Raw genomic sequence first — 23785 nt, forward strand, 5'->3', positions numbered from 1 at the left:
TTGCTTGACTAGTCTGTGGGACAGCTCTCCCAATTTTGGCATAAGTCCCCAGATGTTAGTGAGGAGGATTTTGCAGGGTCGATTGGGCTTGGTTTGCTGTTGTCATATCCGGTGCCTAATGGTCCGTCCGGTTTTATTCTTATGACTTTTCGTTTGAGAGATTTTACAACTGAGTGGCTTGCTAGGTTATTGGGGTTCTGTCTTCATACGGAGCAGGATCGGAGCAACTGAGTCAGTTTGTCAGACTGGTGGATCAAAATTAAAACATGGGGCCAATTTTCCTCTCTTCCTCTACATCAGTGCAGCTTCACCAGATGAGGAGTTTGTCCTGACCCATTGCTCTACCCCTGAACTCAGCCCATTTGCCACATCAGGTTTGATAATTAAGTCATCTGTTGGCTGTTTATGTATTTCAGATGGGCTCACAATGAGATTCCTCCCTCTGTTGGGGAGCTAGCCCTTGGGAGGAGGTGGGGGCGGGAGAAGGGTTGTAAAATATCTGAGTAGGCCTTAGGTGCTGACCCAAAGATTTTTATTCTATATTTTAACCCCTGTTCCACTTCCTGTTTGTTAGGTAGGCTGCGGCTGCCCTGGATGCTCAGAATATACTGGCATTCAGCACACCCAGGAACTAATGACAGGAGATGCATCATATTAAGTATTTGACTCATTTGCATGTAACATGAGTACACACCCTATATTAGAGTGATGTATTTTGTTATCCCGTCACCACCAGAGGGAGATCCCGAGAGTAGCAGGGATAAGGTGGCGCCAGAAGTACATAACCCTCCAATATGGTGGGCTACGCACTTCCGGCGCAGATGTACCGTCCACCATATTGGACCCGTTTTACTCCCGGAAAACCAGCACAGCCCAACCGAAGTTGTAGGCAGAGGTATTTTCTGGTCTGGTGTGTTCTTAGGTACGTTCCCAGCTTTGCTGATTCACTAGACAAGAAGTTTCCTACAATGAATTGTGTGTTCATTTCACTTAAGAGTATTTAACACAGGTGTGTATTAGGAACATCGTAGCAAAGATTTTCAACTGAATTTCCAGCAAAATTATAATTGCATTCAAAAAAGTTTACAGTTTCACTATAAATAAGAAGCAGAGGAAATCTTTCCCTATGTTTATAAAGTCATTTACATGCAGTGACCAGAAGAAATCTAGTCTTCCCCTCCCCCCCCTTATTGGCAGGCAAAAGGAGGTTGATCAAAACATCGCTGATCTTACCATAGAACATTTAGTGCTATTGTTCCACAATTCACAGCAAAAACATTTTTTAGAAATACATTTATTGTTGTTCAAACTGTGTGTGTGGGGGGGGAGGAAACCTGATAATTGTGGAATAATCACTTAATTTGCATTTTACTCCTATCCACTTTGCTTCAGAAGAGGAAGATTCTGGAGAAATTTAAGATGGGACATCAACAAAGGATCACTGCAACTCTTTGATTTTTTTCTCCAGATTTTCTTCCTGACATCCAACAATTACATCTATCTGAAAAGACAAAATTCATGAATTAAACTGGTTAAAATCAGTGTTCTATGGGAGAAATGTCTTCAAAAAATATGCAGTTTTGAAAACCAATAGATTGTGACAGTGAGGTTCCATGAACAATGCAATTGGAGTTGTTAGTGTCAAGAAACAACATGGTAGACCTGTCAGAACAGTGTAAATCTATGTCCAAAATATCAACCCATCTATTAAGATGCCAAGGATCTGCTCTATAGGACCTAAAAGGGTTAAATTACGAGGACAGGTTTTGCATAGAACTAGGCTTGCATTTCCAGAGTATAGAAGATTAAGGGATCATCTTGTTACATCAAATCTACAGCACAGAAACAGGCCATTCAGCCCAGGCCATTGGTCTGTGTCAGCGTTTATGCTCCACAGGAGCCTCCTCCCACCCCTCTTCATCTAACCCTATCAGCATATCCTTCAATTCCTTTCTCCCTCATGTGCTTAGCTAGCTTCCTTGGGATGTTTTATTACGTTAAAGACACTGTTATAGATGCAAGTAGTTGTTGTTTCCCTTAAGTGCATCTATACTATTTGCCTCAACTACTCCTTGTGGTAGTGAGTTCCACATTCTCACCACTCTCTGGGTAAAGAAGTTTCTCCTGAATTACCTATTGGATTTATTAGTAACAATCTTATATTTATGACTTCTAATTTTAGACTTCTCCTCAAATGGAAACATTTATTCTACGTCTACCCTATTATACCCTTTCATGATCATAAAGGACCTTTATCAGGTCACCCCTCAGCATTCTCTTTTCTAGAGAAAAGAGCCCCAGCCTGTACAGCCTTCCCTGATTAAGTAGATCCTCTTGTATCTGGTCACATTCTTCCTTTGCGTTAACTAGACCCCCCTCAAATTTGGGGTTGTCTGTAAATTTTGAAATTGTACTTCTGATTCCTGTGTTCAAATTGTTAATGTAAATTGTGAACAGTGGTCCCAGCACTGATCCCTGTGGAACACCACTTTCCATCAGTCTGAGTAACAACCCTTAACACCTACTCTGTTTAGTAGCCAGCTTGCTATCAGTTCTGCTACCTGTCCCCTGACTCCACATTGCTCTGACCTTAGTCATTTGTCTACTATGCAGTACTTTATCAAAGGCCTTTTGTAAATCCAAATATATTATATCTACTGCATTATGCTAGTTTACTCTTTGTTACTTCTTCAAAGAATTCAATCAGGGAAGGAAGGATATAGATATTAGTGCCTCTGATATCTCTTCCCTAACCTCTTAAAATGCACAGACGCAATCCATCCAGGCCAGGAGTTTTGTCCTCTAAATTTGATTACTTGATCAATTATCTCCATTTCCATCGTAATTGTCTTTATATCTTTTTTGATGCCTTCAAATGTCATGCCTGAATTGTTTGCCTCAGTATTTACCAATGAGACTAAGTAATTTTTCAATATTTGTCATTTCGTTGTCATTACCTGTGAGTTCATCTTGTGCATCCCTTAGTGGCCCGATCTCTATCCTGATTTTTCTTTTGTTATTTATGTGTCTGTAGAATACTTCACTTTCTATTTATATTCCTTGATAATTTAATTTCATAGTTCCTCTTTGCTTTCCTAATTTTTTTGACTTCTTTCCTAACCTCTTCATATTCCCTTTTGTCATCCTCTCCTTTATTGTCGACGTAGTTAGAGTATGCCTTTTTCTTCACTTTCAATTTTACCCTTATCTCTATTCATCCATGTGTTTCATTATTGGCTAATTTGTTCTTGTTTCTTTTAGCAGAATATATTTCTCCTGAACTCTACTGATCACAGTTTTAAATATTTCCCATCTGTTCTGTCAAAAAATTTTTCCAGTTTACCTTCCCTAGTTCCATTCTCATCCCCTCAAAATTTAGCTCCCCCCCAATCTATTACTTTGGTCTTCGTTTTACCTATGTCATTCATCATTTTAAAGCTTATTATGTTATGATCGCTATTGCCTAGATGTTCCCCAACATTTATTTCCTCTTATCTGCTCTGGCTAATTTCCCATTATTAGATCCAGCAGTGATTCTGCTCTTGTTGGGTTTCTTGCATACTGCACAAGAAAGGAGTCCTGTACACATTATAAAAACTCAATTCCCATTCCCTTTCCCCCCCCCCTCTTTCATTGCCAGTTTATTTGGTGGTATTGAAATCTCCCATGATTATTATTCGATGTCTTTTACTCATTTCATACATTTGCCCACATATTACTTCCTCCACTTCACTTCCATTATTAAGTGCTCTATAGAATACCCCTAGTAACATGATCAATCCCTTCTTATCCTTTGTCTCAATCCATTTGGATTCTGTTTCTTACTTATTACTTATGTCCCTTTTTTCTATTGCCATTATGGAGTCTCTAATTAGTACAGCTACCCCACATCCCTTCTTCCTTCCCAATTCTTTTTAAAATGTTATATCCTGCATTATTTAACTGCTGGTCCTGTTCTTTTTGTAGCCATGTTTGTTATTCCCCACTATATCTGGCTCCTCACTGAATTATTGCCACCAGTTCTAGTTTTGTTTCAGATGCTGTACAGGCAATTTAATTTTTTATTAATTGTTCCCCTTATTTTATTAGGGTCATTTTATACTTTTGCTCTAATTGTATTTGTTCCCTGACCGTTTGTTACCCTTATTCCTTAGCTTGGTCTGACCTTTACTCTCATCTCCAATTTCTTTTATCTTCAGACTTATGTTATCTTCACCAGATCTCTCCCCCTGTCTTACTAGTTTAAAGTCCCATCCACAGCCCATCCCAGCAGTGCAGCTCCTTCCTGTCCCAGTACATGCACCAGTGTCCCACTGATCTAATTGGGTGTTTAATTGGATATCTTCCTCTTATTTCCGCACAGGATCTTGGTTTTGGCTAGTAGAGTCACCATTCTGTCAGCTGTGGCTCAGTGGTAGCATTCTCTCCTCCGAGTCAGAAGGTTCAAACCCCACTCCAGAGACTGGAGCACAAAATCTAGGCTGGCACTTCAGTGCAGTACTAAGGGAGTGCTGCACTGTCTTTCGGATAAGATGTTAAACAGAGGTCCCATCTGCCCTCTTAGATGACCCCACCACCCAGGAGTTCATGTTTGGACCCTCCCTCACTATTTCCTTTCAGTTAACTTGGCACTCCTGCTCCCCCACTAAAATACATCCTTTCCTCCCATACTGTACATGGAGATACTCCTATTTGAAGGACATCCCATCAAGTTAAGCATCTTCATTTTTTGATATTCACAGCATGCCAAGCAAAAAGAGAGACCAAGTAGCTTTATGGAAAAAAAGTAGGTAATTTCCCCCCTCAAATGTTTTCTTTTTCCTCCTCACCACACACAATTAGACCAAACAGGAGGGAGAGAATGTGAGCGGTTTCTATGTCTTTGTCAGCGGTGTTCTTAGTCCCCCAAAAATGTACAGTCTGATTCCTCTTCCAGGGAAAATATGCCTCTACTTCTCTTACTTGTAAGTACGATACATATAGTAAAGAGTAAAGTCTGCTGGCACCAATTTATTCATCCGTAATATTCTCAAAATTGTGAGGAATGGAAATCAACAAGGAATAATTAAACATCATTTCAGACTCAATCTTTTAAATTCAGTGCTCCCAGTCACTGGGTCATTCTTGAAGGGTCAGAGATACAGAGCAACAACACATCCCATGTTCCTTTAAGAGTACAGCATTCCCTTAATGCACAGCAATCCTGAATTTACCCAGTGTCTCCATGTGAAGGGAGAAAAGTTGATTTTGTAAAGTTTGGAGGAAATGCAATAAAATGTACAATCCTAAAATACCATCACTGTACCTTATTTCCATTCTTGTAGAATTGGAATGTTGGCATAGAATTGACACCACAGTTTTGAGCGACATCCTAAAAAAGGGAAGAAACACAAACATTAGTAGATGAATAGAAATTTTACAGCACAGAAACTGGATATTCCACCCATCAAATCTGTGATAGTTCATGGGGTGGGGGTGGGCAGGGAAGCACCATCTTGTGTAATCCCAATATCTTCCTTCTTGCTCCCCATACTAGTTAATGTCTTTTTCAACTATCTAAGTCCCTTTAAAAAAATATTGGCTCTGCTTCAACACAGTTTGCTTAAAAAAAATTCAACCCCCCCCCCCCAACTTTGATTCTTTTTGCTATTATCTTAAGATCATCAAAAGTCTTTGCTAGAGCTGTCAGCCTGGGCATAGTTGTAACACGCTCACCTGAGTCAGAAGGTAGTGGGTTCAAGCATCCATTCCAAGACTAGAGCACTTTATCTAGACCAACACTTCAGTGCAGTGCTGGATTTATTGGTGACTATCTTATATTTTATGGCCCCTAGTTTTGGTCTCCCCCACAAGCAGAAACAGCTTCTCTATAATCTCTCTACATCTATCCTATCAAGCCTCGTCATAATCTTAAAGTCCTGTCGGCTCACCCCTCAGCCTTCTCTTTTCTGGAGAAAAAAGCCCCAGCCTGTTCAGCCTTTCCTGATAAATATATCCTCAGTTCTGGTGTTACCCTTGTAAATCTTTTTTTGCACCCTTCTCCAGTGCCTCTATATCCTTTTTATAATATAGAAATCAGCACTGTGTACGGTACTTCAAGTGTAGTCTAACCAAGGTTCTATACAAGTTTAACATTAATTTCCCTGCTATTCCTCTAGAAATGAACCCCAGTGCTTTGTTTGCTGCTTTTGTGGCCTTATTAACCTGTATCGCTACTTTTAGTGATGTGTATCTGGACAAAGGTCAGTTTAGGCAGCAATTATCCAACTTACTTCAGCTTCGTCCACATCCACCTGACAGAAGATCACATTAGTATATTGTTCTGCAAATTCCTGGGGGGGGGGGGGGGGGAAGAGAAGAAAACAGTAAATTTATTACTTTTATAGGCAATATTCTTTGTTCTCTGAAATCATCATCTCGCTTAAATTAATGTGAAATGTTATTTTTTTAAAAATTAATTGAATTTGAAAACATTTTTGAAAAAAGGTTCAATTTCCTCTGGGAGTTCACTCACTAGTGGTGCAAAGTTCCTCCATGGTCTACTTCCATGTTTAGCAATTGCACTAAAATAGCACAAAGAGATTTGACCCTAGCATGTTAAGTAGTACACGATCTGATGATATTGAATCCTTTTGGTTTAGAATGACAAGTTTTAAAACTGCACGGAAGAAAAATATTACATTATTGCATGACAGTACAGACCAATAAAAACTGACATCTCATGATGAGAAAGGCTTTCATGCCAAATACATTCGTACTGTATTTTCTGTCTAAGGAGTTCATAGTGGCAAAGTTTTATCAATCACTTCATGTTTCTTTCACTGAAAGGAAAGATCACTCAGTGGATTCCCACTGTGCACTGGCCTGTTACATGGATGGGAAGAATGGATCTTAACTGTTCCCAATAGCTGTGTAGACAGTTTCCTTTACAGCGTTTAGGACAACCCTTTACTAAGCAGCAGTTATGCAGTGGAGCATATTTCCTGCAATTGAATGCTGTCTGACACGAGGGACAGTTCAAGCCCATTCAACTTGCACAGGGGTCACTTCGGGTCACCAACTCTGGTTGGACATATTCCTGGAGGTTTTATCACGAACACCCACTTCCAACCACCCAACCCCCACACTCACCATTGGTCGTCCGACATGTCCATCCTCATGGCGCACAATCGGAAATTGAATAGACTCATTACCCAATTGGATGATTCTTGACTGTCAGTCAAACAGCAATTCCCCCCATGTCCAAATTTTTTATAACTAGTAAACAGAAGTGTTCAAAGAAAACTTTTTTAAAAAAAAATTATTTAAAAAAAAAATTGGCCCACTGATTTTTCTCCCGTGTGTTGCTTGCAGCAGTGTCCTGGAGATTAGTCTTTAATTCCTGGAGACTCCAGAGCAATCCTGGTGGGTTGGGAACCATATGGCCACTTCTTGGGTTAACAGGTGCTGAGCTACTCCCAAAGCTATTTACAAGACAGCAACCTGCTGGGTTTATATGCTTTCACTGAGCAATAGCATCTCAGGGTGAGAGTTTAAGGTAACAAGCCCTTTTAGTGCAATGCTCCAAGATAGCCTGAAAATGCAATTCCCCAAACAACAACCAGCAGCATTACATTCCTATCCTATTGGGATTGTTCTCCTTAGAGCAGAGAGCAATAAGCAGAGATTTGATAGAGGCATCAAAATCATGAAGGGTTTTGAAAGAGTAAATAAGGAGAAAAACTGTTTAGTGTCAGACAGTGCAAACCAAGCACTGGGGTTCATTTCTAAAAAGGAATAGAATTCAAAAGCAGAGAAGTTATGTTAAACTTATATAGAACCTTGGCTTGTCCACAAGGAGTACTTTGCACAGTTCTGGTCTCCATATTACAAAAAGGCTACAGAGGCACTGGAGAAGGGGCAAAAATGATTTACAAGGATAATACCAGAATTGAGAGTTTATAACTATCAGGAAAGATTGAACAGGCTGGGGTTTTTTTCCCCCTCTAGAAAAAAGGCTAAGGGGTGACCTGATAGAGGTCTTTAAGATTTTGAAGGTGTTTGATAGGGTAGATGTTTCCACTTGTGAGAAAGACCAAAACTAGGTGTTATAAATATAAGATAGTCACTAATAAATCCAATAAGAAATTCAGGAGTAACTTCTTTACCCAGAGAGTGGTTAGAATATGGAACACCCTAACACGTGGTGTAGTTGAGGCGAATAGTATAGATGCAGTTAAGGGGAAGCTAGATAAACACATGGAGAAATGAATAGAAGGTATGTTGATGGGGTTAGATGAATTAAGGTGGGGGGAGGCTCATGGAGCATAAACACCAGCATAGACCTGTTGGGCAAAATGTTTCTGTGCTGTAAAATTCTATGTAATCCACCATTTTGGAGGCTTCAATACAATTAAATTATTCTGACAAATTGAACTTGTAATATTTTGCAAACAAAAGAATTTTTGCAGTTAAAATAGAAAAAGTCCCAAGACACCAAAAGCTTGAGAGAATTGCAGGGCAGGCTGGGAGTAAGTTTATGGCAACAGGCAACGTCTTTTCTGCAGTTATTTGTAATTAAAAAAGGACTTAGATATGATGTGTTCAAAATATGCTAGTACCCAATTAACATGGTGAATACTGTGCTGTGGATAAGGGGGTTTAAAATCAAACAGTTTCTACAGGCAGGCGGAACAATTATTGATGAATGGATTAAAAAACAACTCAGATTTGCCAAGTACTCACTGCAAATTTTGGTTTGATCATTTTACAAGGCCCACACCAGACTGCAAAGAAATCAACAACAACTAGTTTGTCTCCCGCTTCTTTCAATTTGGCCTGAAAATCCTCCTGAAAAATTAAAACACATTAAACTCTCAGTAAAATACTTTTAAAACAAACAAAGTCATGAAGAATATACTTAAAATTCATAATCTCTCTCTCTAAGCAATTAAGTCAGAACCGTAAGAAATTGGAACCAAGAGTCAACCACGTATAGGCCCAGACCAGGCAAGGACGGCAGATTTATTTTCCCTCAAAAAGGACATTAGTGATTCAATTGGGTTTTTAACAAACAGACAATGGCTTCACGGTCATTTTTTTTTTACTGATATCAGTTTTAAAAAAAAAATAAACTAAATTCAAATTCACAAACTGCCATGGTGTGAGATTTGAACTCACGTTCTCTGGATTATTAGTCCAGGCATTTGGATTACTAGTCCAGTAACATAACCACAATAGTATAGGGTCACCAACTCTGGTTGGATGTATTCCTGGAGGTTTCATCACATGACCTTCTACCCCATCCAGTCAAACACACTTTTCTCTCTCCTTTCTTCCCCCCCCCCACCAATCTTCAATATTTTTATAACTAATAAATGAAAATGTTTTATGAAAAAAAAGGTCTTCTTGAATGGCCTCTATCATTTATCTCCTGTGTGTTGCTCGCAGCAGTGTCCAAGAGATTAATCTTTAATTCCTGGAGGGTTGGTAATCCCACTCTAGAGCATTGAGCAGATAACCTAGGCTGACACTCCCAGTGCAGTACGAGGGAGTGCTTTGAGTCGTTAAACCGAGGCCTCATTTGCCTCTTCAGGCAAATAAGATCCCATGGCACTAACGCAAGGAGTCTTTTGCAAGGCAATCACTGCCCCTGGTTAACACACTGCACCACCCATTAACCTTTCTTTGAAATGGGAGGGTAAAAGGTTATTCTAGAAGGCATTGGTTCCTCCAATTCTGACCTCTTGTGCATCCCTGATTTTAAATTGCTCCACCACTGGCAGCTGTGGCTTCAGCTGCCTAGGTCCTAAGCTCTGGAATTCCTTCCCTAAATCTCTCTTCCCTCCTTAGACCATTGTAAACAATTTTACAACACCAAGTTATAGTCCAACGATTTTTATTTGAAATCTACAAGCTTTCGGAGGCTTCCTCCTTCCTCAGGTAAATGTGACCAAGCTGTTAGTCATCTGTCCTCGTATCTCCTTATGTGGCTCAGTGCCAAATTTTCTCTGATAATCACTCCTGTGAATCACCTTGGGACGTTTTACTACGTTATGCTCATGTAGAGACACCTCCAACTTTTTAATTCATTCACCCATTAACTACACATGTGTCCTTTCCCCTTCTTTTGTTCATTAACTACACAAGTAATTCAAACTGACTCTTACTATGTGAGGCAGAAACCTTTTTGCACGGGAGATTAAAAAAAAATCACAACCATCAGGAAACATAAAAGATGAGCTTTACAATCAACAAGAACACAGATGATATTTAAAATGAAACACACCATGAGCTGCATTAGTGAAGAGAGGCACACGTTTAAAAAAAAAGTTATATTTAAACCTAAATAAGTGATTCCAAATTACTAGCACTTAATTCATAATAAAAGTGAAAGCTTTCTACAAATACATTTTATCTTCTGAGCCTGGGCCAAAAGCCTCACTTAAAATGAACTTGGTAATGATGACTCATGAGATTCTGCTGGACTGTGAAAGGCCTATTATTGTTGCTGCAGTCTCTGGCTGAAAACCAATGGGTGAGGCAGTTCCTCTTAAAGGGAGTGCCATTTACAGGAACAAAAAAAAACTAGAGAACAGATTTTCCTACTGCAAGATGTGCATTTCAATATAATTTATATTGCTGCAAGACCCCATATGATCAAAATCACTTCAAATTAAAAAGAAAACTTTGCCTGCTTGCAGAAAGTCGGTGCTGCTTTAACAGCAAATAGGCTTTTCCAACAAAAGCCTGCTCTATCAGGAACTGTTCCATACCAATACTCGATGTTGACATGGTAACCTACAGCTTCTAAGAACCAACTATGAACCCAGGTAATGCAGTAAGAATGTCATTTCTGTTCCTCCAACCCCCCCCCCCCCACCCCCGACACAAGAAATTAGTTACTTGTGAGGTATTTTAGGAGTTATCTTCAACATAAAATTGGAGGTTACAATTAAAAAAGGACTAAACAACTTTAAACAGCAGGCCTCTCCCTCACAGAGAAGCTCAGCAAGTGAGGCAGCACCTGTGGAGAAAGAAATAGAGTGAACATTTCAGGTTGAAGACCTTAGGTCAGAACTGGAAGATGTTAAGAGTTAAAGTTTTTGAGCAAGTACAGAGCCAGGGAAGGGGGGGGGGGGAAGGAGAGGTGGATGAGAAGGATCAAGAGCCATAACACCCCTCTTGATCCTTCTTCCCCATCACTTTCCTCTGATCCCATCTCTCCCTTTGTCGTGTTTTCATTATCCCCTCTGACATTCCCCCCTCTGACCTGAGCAATCAGTCCTTAGCTTCATCCCCTTACACCCCCATCTCAATGAATTTCAAGCTCAGCACAACGCTGAGCTCTTCTTTAGTCGCCTTCACGCCCACTCCTTTGGCCAGGAATCTTTCTCCAGTCTTCAGAATTCTCATTCCACCTGGACCCCCTCCCTCTGGCCTCTTACCCTCTCAATCTTTTCATGGCCAATGTCACGCCGGCAGTTCGCAATCTCAATTTCTCTAACTTCCCTCATTCAATCCAACCTACCTCCCTCTCAACTCACAGCACTCTGTTCTCTGGTCTAACCCTGCCTTTGTCATTAAACCTGCTGACAAGGGCAGCGCTGTTGTTTGGTGAACAGACCGCTACCTTGCAGAGGCTGAACGCCAACTCTGACACCTCCTCCAAGACCATGGCCCCACCACCGAACATCAAGCCATAGTTTCCCAGACCGTCACTGACCTCATCTACTCTGGAGATTTCCCCCCCCACCCCCACCCCACGGCCTCCAACCTCAGACCACCAACCCTGCACAGGCCACTTCTATCTCCTTCCCAAAAATCCACAAAACAGGACTGCCCCAGGAGACCCATTGTTTCAGCCTGTTCTTGCTCCACGGAACTTATTTCCTCCTATCTTGGCTATTTTTTCTCTCCTTATCCAGTCCCTTCCGACCTACATCCGCAAATCTTCCGATGCCCTCCACCACTAACGGTTTCCAGTTCCTTGGCCCTAACCGTCTCCTTTTCACCATTGACGTCCAGTCCCTCTACACCCCCATTCCCCACCAGGACGGCCTGCGGGCCCTTGGCTTCGTCCTTGAACGGAGGCCCAACCAGTCCCCATCGACTATCACCCTCCTCCGCCTGGCTGAACTTGTTCTTACATTGAACAACTTCTCCTTTGACTCCACCCACTTCCTTCAAATAAAAGATGTCGCTTTGGGAACCTGTATGGCTCCCAGCTATGCCTGCCATTTTGTGGGATACGTGGAACATTCCTTGTTCCAGTCCTACTCAGGTCCCCTCCCTCACCTCTTTTTCTGGTACATTGATGACTATCGGTGCTGCTTTCTGCTCTCACCCCAAACTGGAAAATTTAATCAACTTTGCTTCCAATTTCCACCCTTCCCTCGCCTTCACATGGTCCATCTCCGATCCTTCCGTTCCCTTCCTCGACTTTTCTATCTCCATTTCTGGGGATAGGCTGTCAACCAATATCTATTATAAGCCCACTGACTCCACACAGCTAGCTTGATTATACTTCCTCCCACCCCACTTCCTGTAAGGACTATTCCAGTCACCATCTCGGTCACATCTGTTCTGACGATACCACCTTCCACACGAGTGCTTCCGATATGTCTTCCTTTTTCCCCTCAACCAAGGATTCCCTCCACTTTAGTTGACAGGGCCTTCGACCATGTCCATCCTATTTCCTGCACTTCCGCCCTCATGATAGGGTCCCCCTTGTCCTCACCTTCCACCCCACGTTAAACGTATCATCCTCCGCCATTTCCGCCACCGCTAGCGCAATCCCACCACCAAACACAACTTCCTCTCCCCTTTCAGCATTTCAAAGGGACCGCTCCCTCTGCGACACTCTTCCATCACCCACCCTCCTCCCCACGCGAGCACAGGAGATACAACACCTGCCCCTTCAACTCCTCCCTTCCCACCATCCAGGGCCTCAAACAATCCTTCCAGGTGAAGCAGCGATTTACTTGTACTTCTTTCAATTCACTATACTGTAGTCGCTGCTCACAATGCGGTCTCCTCTACATTGGTGAGACCAAACGCAGATTGGGCGATTGCTTTACTGAACACTTCCGCTCAGTCCGCAAGCATGACCCTGACCGGCCAGTCGTTTGCCATTTTAATTCCCCCGTCCCACTCATACCGTTCCAATGAAGCACAACATAAGCTCGAGGAACAGCACCTCATCTTTCATTTACAACCTTCCAGACTGAACGTTGATTTCAATAACTTCAGATCATAACCACAGCTCCCATTTTTTCAGTCAGCTAGTGCTGGTAATGGTTCTGCTGTTGCCATTTACAGCTACTCCTGATCAATCTTTTGTTTCTTAACTTGTCCCATTACCACCCTCCTTGCCTTGCACCATCATCCCTTTTGTCATTTAACCATTCTTGCCCTCTACCCTGTCACAGACCCTCCACCTCCTCCCTGTATTTGCTCAAAAACTTCAACTCTTGACCTCTCGTCAGAACTGGAAGATGTTATCGACCTGAAACGTTGACCCTTTCTTTCTCCACAGATGCTGCCTGACCTGCTGAGTTTCTCCAGCATTTTCTACTTTTATTTCTCTCTCTTTCTTTCCCCGCCCCTCCCGTCAAAGTCTACGGTAGAAAGTGTTCGGTGTGTGTGTGTGGGGGGGTGGAAGACACCGCCCAGCAGCTTTTGGCACATCTTAAAAGGTGAGGAGCTTTCTCCAACGTGTTCAAAATAACCTTTTGAAGACTTTACAGAAGAGCTACATTCATTCATCTTGTGCTGCAAATTCAATTTTTTTGTTGCTGAAGCTTAGAGAAAGAGCACTAAACTTTTAAAATAACACTTTACACAGTTGAGATTAAAATTCTTTCTTTCGCACGTAAATCCTTGGGAACGTAGACTGAAGAAGAAAGCACGCTTTGTTCAAAAGCAACGGGACGATCGGAGGTTAATTCACAACCAGCCACAGGGCTGAGTTTTTAGTAAGCAGAATAGGTGGTGCCATTGACACACGTTCTAAGGTCAGTCTCAGCAGTGTTTCCAAGCTATTGGCGATTTGATGAATTAAACACAACATTCCTACTACCCAATAATCCAACTAAATGACTACATTTTAAGAGTTACACTGGCTGTTACGGATTTTTGTTAAAGTATACTTCGAAACTGACACACAATTTGGAACATGGCTGCACTCCACTCGTGCTGCATGTACACGACTGAGCAGATTGCTCACAAGTCAGGAAATGACGATTGTTTACATTAAAATAACACTTTAAAATCTCTCCCCACACACACACACACACAAAATAAATTAAGACTAAAGAACTGCAATCAAGCTTACCCAATTCTCGATATTTTGGATCCCCATTCTGCCTGATGGTTTAATTTCTCTGCTTGCTCCTTACCGATCTACAAACCACACGAAGTAGCTAAGAGCTCTGTAATTTATACTCGAAAGGGATGGGGCGCACTCTCGTGTTTGAGCCAAGTGACTGAGAGGAAGTTCTGGTCTTGTGTAACCATTGGCTACTGCAATCAAGCATGAGTTGGAGGAACTTAATCAATGTGTTTTTTTTCCCTCGAGTGACAGCAAGGCGTAAGCAATTGAGGAGCTTTATCTGAAAGCTACATTTAATTCATAGTGTTTCGATAGCAGTTTCCTTCCTATCTATCTGTTTTGCGTTCTTTCACAGCGTTATGTGTATAACAGAATTTGATCTTTAGCATATGGGACATTCGCTTAGTCATGCAGCCTCAGCATAGTGTGGGCAGGTCTTTTGTAAATATGGGCGTATCATGGCTACATATATATGTGAAAATGAAAGTAATGTTTGATAGTTAATTTTTAAACTGTGAATCTTAATAGTGACCAGTGGCTTAAGGCCTTAAACTAGTGGGAAAATTATGCACCTGGGATGAGGGGGTTATCTTACAAGGAAAGGTTGGACAAGTTGGGCTTGTATACACTGGAGTTTAGAAGAATGAGAGGTGATCTTATTGAAACATATAAGATCCTGAGGGGACTAGAAGGGGTAAATGCTGAGAGGATGTTTCCCCCTGTGGGAGAGACTAGAACTAGGGGTCACAGTTTAAAAATAAGGGGTCTCCTATTTAAGACAGAGATGAGGAGAAATTTTTTCTCTCAGAGGGTCGTGAGTCTGTGGAACTCCCTTCCCCAGAGAGCGGTGGAGGCAGGGTCATTGAATATTTTTAAGGTTGAGTTAGATAGATTCCTGATTAACAAGGGAGTCAAAGGTTATAGTAGGTAGAGGGGAAAGTAGGGTTGAGGTCACAATCAGATCAGCCATGATCTTATCAAATGGCAGAGCAGGCTCGAGGGGCCAAATGGCCTACTCCTGCTCTTAATTTGTATGTTCATATATAAGTATTAAATTCAGCTGGGATTTTGGGAAATCTGTGCGTATAAATGTGTTTCCTTATCAATAAGACCAAGTATATCTTGTTAAAGGAAAGCACATTGAACCATTAAAGTGGACACTAGACACAATAATGAAACAAGCTACAATGAGTGAGCCATCACAAGGGTTTGGATCTTGCTTCAAAAATAACAGAGTGTAAACTACGCACACCGTTATTAATGTGCAAATCGGCCAGCAAGTTCAGGGGATGAAGAGATACGCCGTGAGTTGTGAATCTCCAGAACTTGCTGGTCGATTTACGCCGCGCCACCATTTGCTTCATACAAACGGCATCTCGCCCTCAACCTCCCCGTTATGTGCTGGATTTGCACATTAATCGCTCAATAAACTTGCCGCAGAAAGTTATGTCTGGTAATTAACAGCGTAAGTACCTTTTTAGCAATGTGATAATTGTTAATGCAATGCCAACCAACCTCTCTGGCCCAGAAAGGGAACAATTTAAACTGTTCAAACTCATTCCTGCAGGTAGTAAATTGTGTTAAAGATATTAAAATCGTAAATTTTTTTTCTTACTTTTCCTTTCTGTCTCTTTTTTCTCTCTCTCTTAATCCAATCTTTCTTTCCCTCTCTTTTTTTCTCTTTCTTTACCTGATTTGACTTTAATTCACACTATTTCCTTCTCCGTCATTCCTCTGTTTCTTTCTCAATCGTTAAATCTCATTGATTAAGGAGATAGACTGTTGGTCCCGTCATTCACTAAGGTCCCAGATTGCCCCGTTGCCCTCGCTGCGCTGTCATCAGCTTGCAGTTCCAGCAAGTTACAGGACAAATTATACTCGAGCTGAAGGGTGCAGGAAGAACCGTTCCCAAGTTTTAAAATTGTGAGGGCTCAGCTTGTAATGTTCCTGGAGATGACCACCCTCTCCAGGGTAGACTGCAGAGTGGTGCTAACAAGATCCAGCCCCATTAACACAAATTCAGTGCTGCAGCTCAGAATCATTTTTTAAAAAACGGACCTTTTATTCATCCTGTTGCAGAGATATAGGGCCTGATATTAGGAGGGTGGCGGGTTGCCAGCGGGGGGTCGACTGGGCGCGTGAGTAACCTGCCCAGTAAAATCGGTGGGTTTGGCACGCGATCGTAAGTAAATTGAAGCCACTTACCTTGGCTTCCGGGTATCACGCTGGAAAGCTGCGCAGTGGGCGGACTGCGCACCCGCATCATAGGCTGTCAGCTGGAGGAGCCCTATTTAAAGGGGCAGTCCTCCACTGACTGATGCTGCAGAAAGGAGCCAAAATTACAGCATGGAGCAGCCCAGGGGGAAAGCTGCTCCCAGGTTTAATGATGCCTCACTCCAGGTCCTACTGGATGGGGTGAAGAGGAGGGGGAGGACAGAGATCTTCTCCCCGGCAGACGGGAGGAAGTGGCCTGCCTCTGCCACCACAAAGGCCCGGCTCGAGGTGGCAGAGGAGGTCACCTGCACCACCAACATATCGCCCACCTGCATACAGTGCAGGAGGCGCTTCAATGACCTAAGTAGGTCAGCCGAAGTGAGTACACTTTCTCATTCCCCTATACTCCATCTGCCACATCACCGCCCCCACCCCACACCTCCTTCTGCACTGCCAACACTTCTCTATCGCATCACTCCTCACACCCACTCAAAGCTCATCCTCATCTTACCTGCACTTACTCACCTCACCAGTACTCATCCCACCACTACCACTCAACCCAATCCTCATACAATCTCATGGCTCTATCTCATACTCACCCCCTCATGCATCTCTTTCACGGTCAGTCTCACTCAACCTGCCACTACCTATGCTGCAGCCACAGGGCATGCATCACGTATGTGTAGTAGGAAGCGTAAGGCAAACGTGTCGTGAGCATGAAGGGGATGCACAAGGGTGTTTGAGGGTTTGTCATGGTTTTTACTTGTATTTGATTTCTGATCAACTCACATTACATATTATATTGTCACCACTACTGCCATGTCTTGGCCTTTCTTGACTGGCTTGTGCAATAATGCCCTTTCATGAGGTTCTCCATGAACACCCTTGATGCCACCCATTGGGTCACCCTACAGTGGGTGTGTGTGTAGTTACACGACTACTTTGTGCAGGTGCCTGTTGCGCAGCACTGTGTTGTGTAGCTCCACGTGGCGGAGGTGGACGGCGTGTCTGGCGAGGTTGGTGATGTTGCTCGTCCTCCAATGGAGTGATGAATGCAGCGATGGACACCCCCCATCCTGACGGTGTGAGTGTGAGGGGGTCCACAAAGTAGGTAAATGTCTTTGGACAGCAGAGTTTAGGGTATGATTTAATAATTTGGAGTGTGGAGACAACAGTGTGGCAGGCAAAACTTTGTCTGAGGTGACAGAGTGCCCTGCTGCAATGAATGAGGGTTTACCCCGCACCTGTTAAATGGACCTTTGCAGCTGCCACTGGCTGCTGGCTGCAACACGTCTGTTTAAACAGGGAGTGTTTCCCCCAGCATAGGAAACACGCTCTGGGTAGTCCAAAATCCGAATCCTCCTAAAATCTCCAACTAATGAGGTCTGTAAACGACCTCAAGTACCCAGATAATGATCTTAAGTAGGATCCCACCGGCTTTAATTGCCGGTGGGAGTCCCGCATGCGGGGGCTGCGCGCACACCGCTTCGTGTCATTGGGGAACCCGAAGTGGGCAGGTTGGAGCTGGGCTCAGGACCCGCTCCGGCCACGAACGCACCTGCTCGGCCATCCGAAAATTGACCCCATAATCACAGCTTTGGTTTAGAAACTTCTCCAAGCTGAGAAATGCCATGAGACTTGGGAGAGACCATAAGAGCGGGTTAATGTGAAAAAAGATATTTTGCTAACGGGGTGGCTGTTTTGTGAGGCTAAAGAATAATATGCTATTACATTATTGGCCACTAATCGCAGTTCAAGAATACAACCTCTCTGGCCCAGAAAGGGAACAGTTTAAACTGTCCAATCTCATTCCTGCATGTAGTAAATTGTGTTAGAAATATTAAAATCGTAAAATATTTTTCTTACTTTTCCTGTCTGTCTCTTTTTTTCTCTCTCTCTTAATCCAATCTTTCTTTCCCTCTATTTATTTCTCTTTCTGTCCCTGACTAGAGCAGGTCGCAGCCAAATACTATTGGTCTGGCTGGGGGATAGTAAGTGTTTGCCTTGTGTGGACTAATGCGAGGAGCTGCTATATTGGAAGGCCTGCCAAGGGGTTTCAACACTGTGGCTGAGAGGGTGGAGCCTGTGTGGTGTCACCACGCTTAGCACCACTCTGCAGTCTAGCCTGGAGAGGGTGGTCACCTCCAGGGACATTACAAGCTGAGCCCTCACAGTTTTAAAATTGAGGTCTTGGTGAACCAATGTAGGTCAGCGAGCACAGGGGTTGATGGGAGAACAGGACTTGGTGCGAGTTAGGATACGGGCAGCAGAGTTTTGGATGAGCTCAAGTTTATGGAGGGTGGAAGGTGGGAAGCCAGCCAGGAGAGCACTGGAATAGTCCATGTTCGCACGCTTTGCAGCTTTGGTGGGAGCTTGAGCAGCTCAAACCTTGGATAGGCAGAAGCCCACCCTGGACAGATCGGTGGAGAAGTGGATCGGGGGGCTTTGAAGGAGTCACTCATCATCTGCAGTCCGCTCTCCCGCAGATCAGTGGAAGTGCTATCCCTGTAACCTCCTCCAGCCCTACAATCCTCCGAGATCTCTGCGTTCTTCCAATTCTGGCCTCTTGCGCGTCCCCGATTTCCGTCGCCCCACCATTGGCGGCCGTGCCTTCAGCTGCCTAAGCCCCTAAGCTCTGGAATTCCCTCCCTAAACCTCTCCGCCTCTCTCTCCTCTTTTAAGACACTCCTTAAAACCTGCCTCTTTGACCAAGCTTTTGGTCACCTGTCCTAATATCTCCTTATATGGCTCGGTGTCAAATTTTGTTTGATAACGCTCCTGTGAAGCTCCTTGGGCCATTTTTACTGCGTTAAAGGCGGTGCATAAATGCAAATTGTTGTTATAGCAACCAACTTGACAGTCATGTTACCAGGAAAAAGCCTGACAAAAAAACACGATATAACCACAACATTTCCCTTTTATTGTTTTTATTTGTATAATTATGTGATGCATCAAAGAAGGTGTTCATACAGGATTTATTTCACTTACTGAATCCATATATACACATTTTGTAAAATTCTAAATGGTTGCTTGTAATCTTCTTATCACAGTGACATGGAGCACATTGTTATTGCTTTGAATAGGTGCAGCCTGGTGCATTTTGGTGGTGTGTGTAAGTTTTTAAGTGATCTTAGCTTGTGTGTAAATCTGAATCAGCATGGGATATGGGACATAGACTATGAAAACTTTGAGATTAAGTGACTGCTAAGGCAAGGCAGGAAAAATTTGCTGGGTTTTAAAAAAAAATTAAAAATCATGAATTAAATTTTACAACTTTTTAAGGCTTCCACTTCCTAAAATAAATCCATTTGGGCCTGGGGCCCAATCAAGAATCTACAACGCCGATGTATATATAAAAATGCAAAAACTATGATTCGTCAAAAAGGCCGAGTAAACCCCTTACAACATTATACAATTTTAAAAAATTTCTTTGCATATGAAAAAATACAGCTTTGTTTTACAGAAATGTATCAAAATATATCAGGATTTCAAACAATAAAATAAAATACTGATACAGTTAAATGCCATTGTAGTGTGGTGTTTCCCAGCAGTTAGGTTAATACAGATACTTTAGGGTCTTTGCAAAAGGTGACTTTGTTTAGGAGAATGAGTAGTAGGTGGACTTTCTCCTCCTGCAAAAAAAAATAGCGCTCGTTTAGGCACATGACACATTACAACTGAACGCACTGTGGAATCACCAGCGATGATTCTGCAATTGCAGGAATATAGCTTATGATTGTCAGCCTTGGCTCAGTTGGTAGAACTCTCACCTTTGAGTCAGAATGTCCCACTCCAGAGACTTGAGCTCAAAATCTGAGCTGACACTCCAGTGCAGTACTGGGGGTGGTGCTGCACTGTCGGAGGGGTTGTCTTTTGAATGAGACGTTAAACCGAGGCCCCGTCTGCCCTCTCAGGTGGATGTAAAAGGTCCCACGGCACTATTTTGATGAGGAGCAGGGGAGTTCTCCCCAGTGTCCTGCGTCAATATTTACCGCTCAACCAATGTCACTAAAAAACAGATTATTATTATTACGTTTGTGGGATCTTGCTGTGCGCAAATTGGATGCTGCGTTTCGTACATTACAACAGGGACTACACTTCAAAGTATTTCATTGGCTGTAAAGCGCTTTGGGACGTCCTGAGGTCATGAAAGGCGCTATATAAATGCAAGTCTTTTTTCTTTTTACGTCCATTCATTATAATGGATTTAAAATCAGCCTTGAGAAAAGGTGAGAGGGGGAACCTCATAACAGTACAATTAAATAGTACAAAAAATGAAGAATCATGGAAAATTGACACTGGTTCAAACCAGTGAAAGATAAGTTTCCACACAACAAAAAAAGTAATCAACACATGAAAGGAACAAATAAAGGACATTTAGGAGAGCCAGAGAATGTGTGAATAGTTAGACGTGGCGGGGTGATCTGTAGCTATGTTGTTGACTTCCCTCTTCCAGATTCCGGGGCCACTGGAGCCTGCTCTGCTTTGCCTGATTTTCTTCCTCCCCCTCTCCAACTTAGCTAACCTGCTTTAACTGTTGGTTCATTCTCTGCCCCTCGTATATGTCTTTTCTTTCTCTAATTTCTCTCATCCTTTTCTCTTGCCCTATTATCACATCTCTCAGTTAATCATCTCCCGCTCTCCACCAAATCACTTTACAGGTCTTTCTTTTTCTTTTCTTGTCCCTGCTCCAGCAACGCCTTGATTTTAAAAGTTCCATCTTTGTTTCCAAATCCCTCCACGGCCTCGCCGCTCCCTATCTCCTCCTCCAATTCTGGCCTCTTGCGCATCGCCGATTTCCTTCACCCCTCCATTGGCGGCCGTGCCTTCAGCTGCCTAGGCCCAAGATCTGGAATTCCCTCCCTAAACCTCTCCGCCTCTCTACCTCTCTCTCCTCCTTTAAGTCACTCCTTAAAACCTACCTCTTTGACTAAGCTTTTGGTCACCTGTCCTAATATCTCCTAAGTGGCTCGGTGTCAAATTTTGTCTGATGATGCTCCTGTGAAGCGCTTTGGGACGTTTTACTAGGTTAAAGGCACTATATAAATGCAAGTTGTTATTGTTGTGGTAAACAGCATTCATCCATGCTTGTCATGGGGCTAAATGAGGTTGGCACAAAAATACATGAATATTATAGCCAAAACCAGATAAAGTTTGTTTAGAAACCTAAGGGGTAGATTTTCCAGTCAGATATGTCCACCAAACAGGTGTAAAGTGGTAAAAGCAAATCGGAAAAACGGGCAGAGAACCATTACACTAGATTTCTACCCATTTAGATTTCTACCCACTTAGTGCCCCATCAATTTTGCCGTTGTTTTTTTTTTAAACTGGGCGGCAGTATTGCCCACTTACTTGCCGTTTTAATATTAGGTCGCGATGACTTCATCTTGGCATTTACACCAGTTTGGTACTCAGTCATCTACCTGCTCATTTAAAATGGGCATCCAGTGTTGTCAAGGACTGAGAGGAAGTGAGACTTGCATTTATATGGCACCTCTCACGACCTCAGGATGTCTCAAAGTGCTTTACAGCCAATGAAGCGCTTTTGAAGTGTAGTCACTTTTATAATGTAGGAAACGCAGCCAATTTGGGCACAGCAAGCTCCCACAAACAGCGATGCGATAACAACCAGGTAATCTATTTTAGTGAAATTGGTTGAGGGATAAATATTGGCCAGGACACCAGGGAGGGATTCCCTGCTGTTTAATGAAGTGGATTAAGAGAGTAAGGTTTTTGGTATCACTTTGAGGCTATTTCTGTTTTTTTTTTGTTTCTTTCCTGTTTCTACTTAGTTGGTTATGCAGCTTGGTGCCAAATATTCTGGCATTGTTTTTTTTAAAGTATGTCCAAGAGGAAAAAGTGAAGGGGCAACAGGGAGATGTCAAGCAGAACATTTTCACATTTTTAATAATTTGCTAAGCTGCAGTTGTATTCTTATCCTCCAGCCAATTTTCAAAATGTATTTTTTCTTTTAAAACTAGGACATGGAAGATTAAAAGAGTAACTGGACTCACCTGGAGCAGTCATTGCCACTCCAACTAGGCAGGCAGTGACACCGATTAGGTCGATTGCATTTGCCACCATTTAAACAGGGTGTCTGACACACAGCTAAATAATGGACAGAAATGGTATCAGTTAAATTAGACCGTCAAAACGTCAGACAGTTGACAAGCTCTGTATTTTTATGTACACGATACATCCCCATTAAAACATCCCAAATGAAGAAACAACTGAGGCCATATAATCAGTTATGGAGCAGAGAAGGTTAAGGGACGATTTACTAGAACGGTACCAGGGATGAGGGACTTCAGTTACATGGAGAGGCTGGAGAAGCTGGGATTGTTCTCCTTACAGCAGAGAAGGTTAAGGGGAGATTTAATAGAGGTGTTCAAAATCATGAGGGGTTTTGATAGAGTAAATAGGGAGAAACGGTTTCCACTGACAGGGGGGTCAGTAACCAGAGGACACAGATTTAAGATAATTGCCAAAAGAACCAGAGGGGAGATGAGGAGAAATCTTTTAATGCAGCAAGTTGTTATGATCTGGAATGCCCTGCCTGAAAGGGTGGTGGAAGCAGATTCAATAGTAACTTTCTCAAGGGAATTGGATGAATACTTGAAAAGGAAAAGATTTGCAGGGCTATGGGGAATGGGACTAATTGGATAGCTCTTTCCAAAGAGCCGGCACAAGCATGATGGGCCGAATGGCCTCCTTCTGTGCTGTATGATTCTATGAATCCTTTCAGATTCACTTGCCTCCCAAAGCAATGCGACACATTAGAGTCTAAAGAAATCTTACCACGATGACATCGCGAGCCAGTCCATCCTGATGGGCAGTCACATTCGTATGGTGCTATACAGACACCTCCATTCAAACACGGCAGGATGCAGATCGCTGAGGTAAACAGAATAATGACACATTTCACATAAAGAACACACCAAATACAGTTACAACAGCACAGTACAACCCCTCTTCGCCGTGACATCTTTTGTTCGAAACTAAAAAAAATGATTTGGGAATTTCATTATTTCAGGCATTGGTTGACTGACTAGCAGTGAATAGATAGTGAGTTTGAGGTTAGTTAAAATTGAATATTTTTAGATTCTCAAGACTGCAATCCAAAAGAAAATGCTACATTATTATCAGCTGATTCAGGTTGTGAAATACGCCTAGCCTGAAACTAACTTCAAATTTACGTTAAAAAAAGTTGTGTGAGGCCGTTTTCTGCGGTTGCCATGTTTATAGTCCACTTACTGTAGG

At 42.6% G+C, this 23785-nt stretch overlaps 2 protein-coding genes across 4 annotated transcripts in view; both read right to left on the bottom strand.

Moving 5' to 3' along the window:
- Positions 1 to 14511, bottom strand: part of LOC137321241 (thioredoxin-like) — a 38909-nt gene extending 24398 nt beyond the window's left edge. Inside the window, exons 1-4 of one of the 3 annotated variants that reach the window (XM_067983567.1) lie at positions 14315 to 14511; positions 8725 to 8829; positions 6273 to 6332; positions 5306 to 5371 (exon numbers count right to left, since the gene is read on the bottom strand). In XM_067983567.1, the coding sequence (XP_067839668.1) occupies positions 5306 to 5371; positions 6273 to 6332; positions 8725 to 8829; positions 14315 to 14341 (258 nt within the window). In that variant the 5' untranslated portion in view covers positions 14342 to 14511. The remainder of the gene's footprint in view (positions 1 to 5305; positions 5372 to 6272; positions 6333 to 8724; positions 8830 to 14314) is intronic. The other 2 variants (XM_067983569.1, XM_067983568.1) reach the window with 2 other exon arrangements.
- A 4924-nt stretch (positions 14512 to 19435) lies between these two features.
- svep1 (sushi, von Willebrand factor type A, EGF and pentraxin domain containing 1) overlaps positions 19436 to 23785 on the bottom strand; it is a 204790-nt gene continuing 200440 nt past the window's right edge. The window contains exons 47-49 of the mRNA XM_067983570.1: positions 23324 to 23419; positions 22540 to 22633; positions 19436 to 20157 (exon numbers count right to left, since the gene is read on the bottom strand). Coding sequence (XP_067839671.1) covers positions 20124 to 20157; positions 22540 to 22633; positions 23324 to 23419 — 224 coding nt within the window. The 3' untranslated portion in view covers positions 19436 to 20123. The remainder of the gene's footprint in view (positions 20158 to 22539; positions 22634 to 23323; positions 23420 to 23785) is intronic.

Source organism: Heptranchias perlo, chromosome 4 (assembly GCF_035084215.1).
Source record: "Heptranchias perlo isolate sHepPer1 chromosome 4, sHepPer1.hap1, whole genome shotgun sequence".
Classification (NCBI taxonomy): domain Eukaryota; kingdom Metazoa; phylum Chordata; class Chondrichthyes; order Hexanchiformes; family Hexanchidae; genus Heptranchias; species Heptranchias perlo.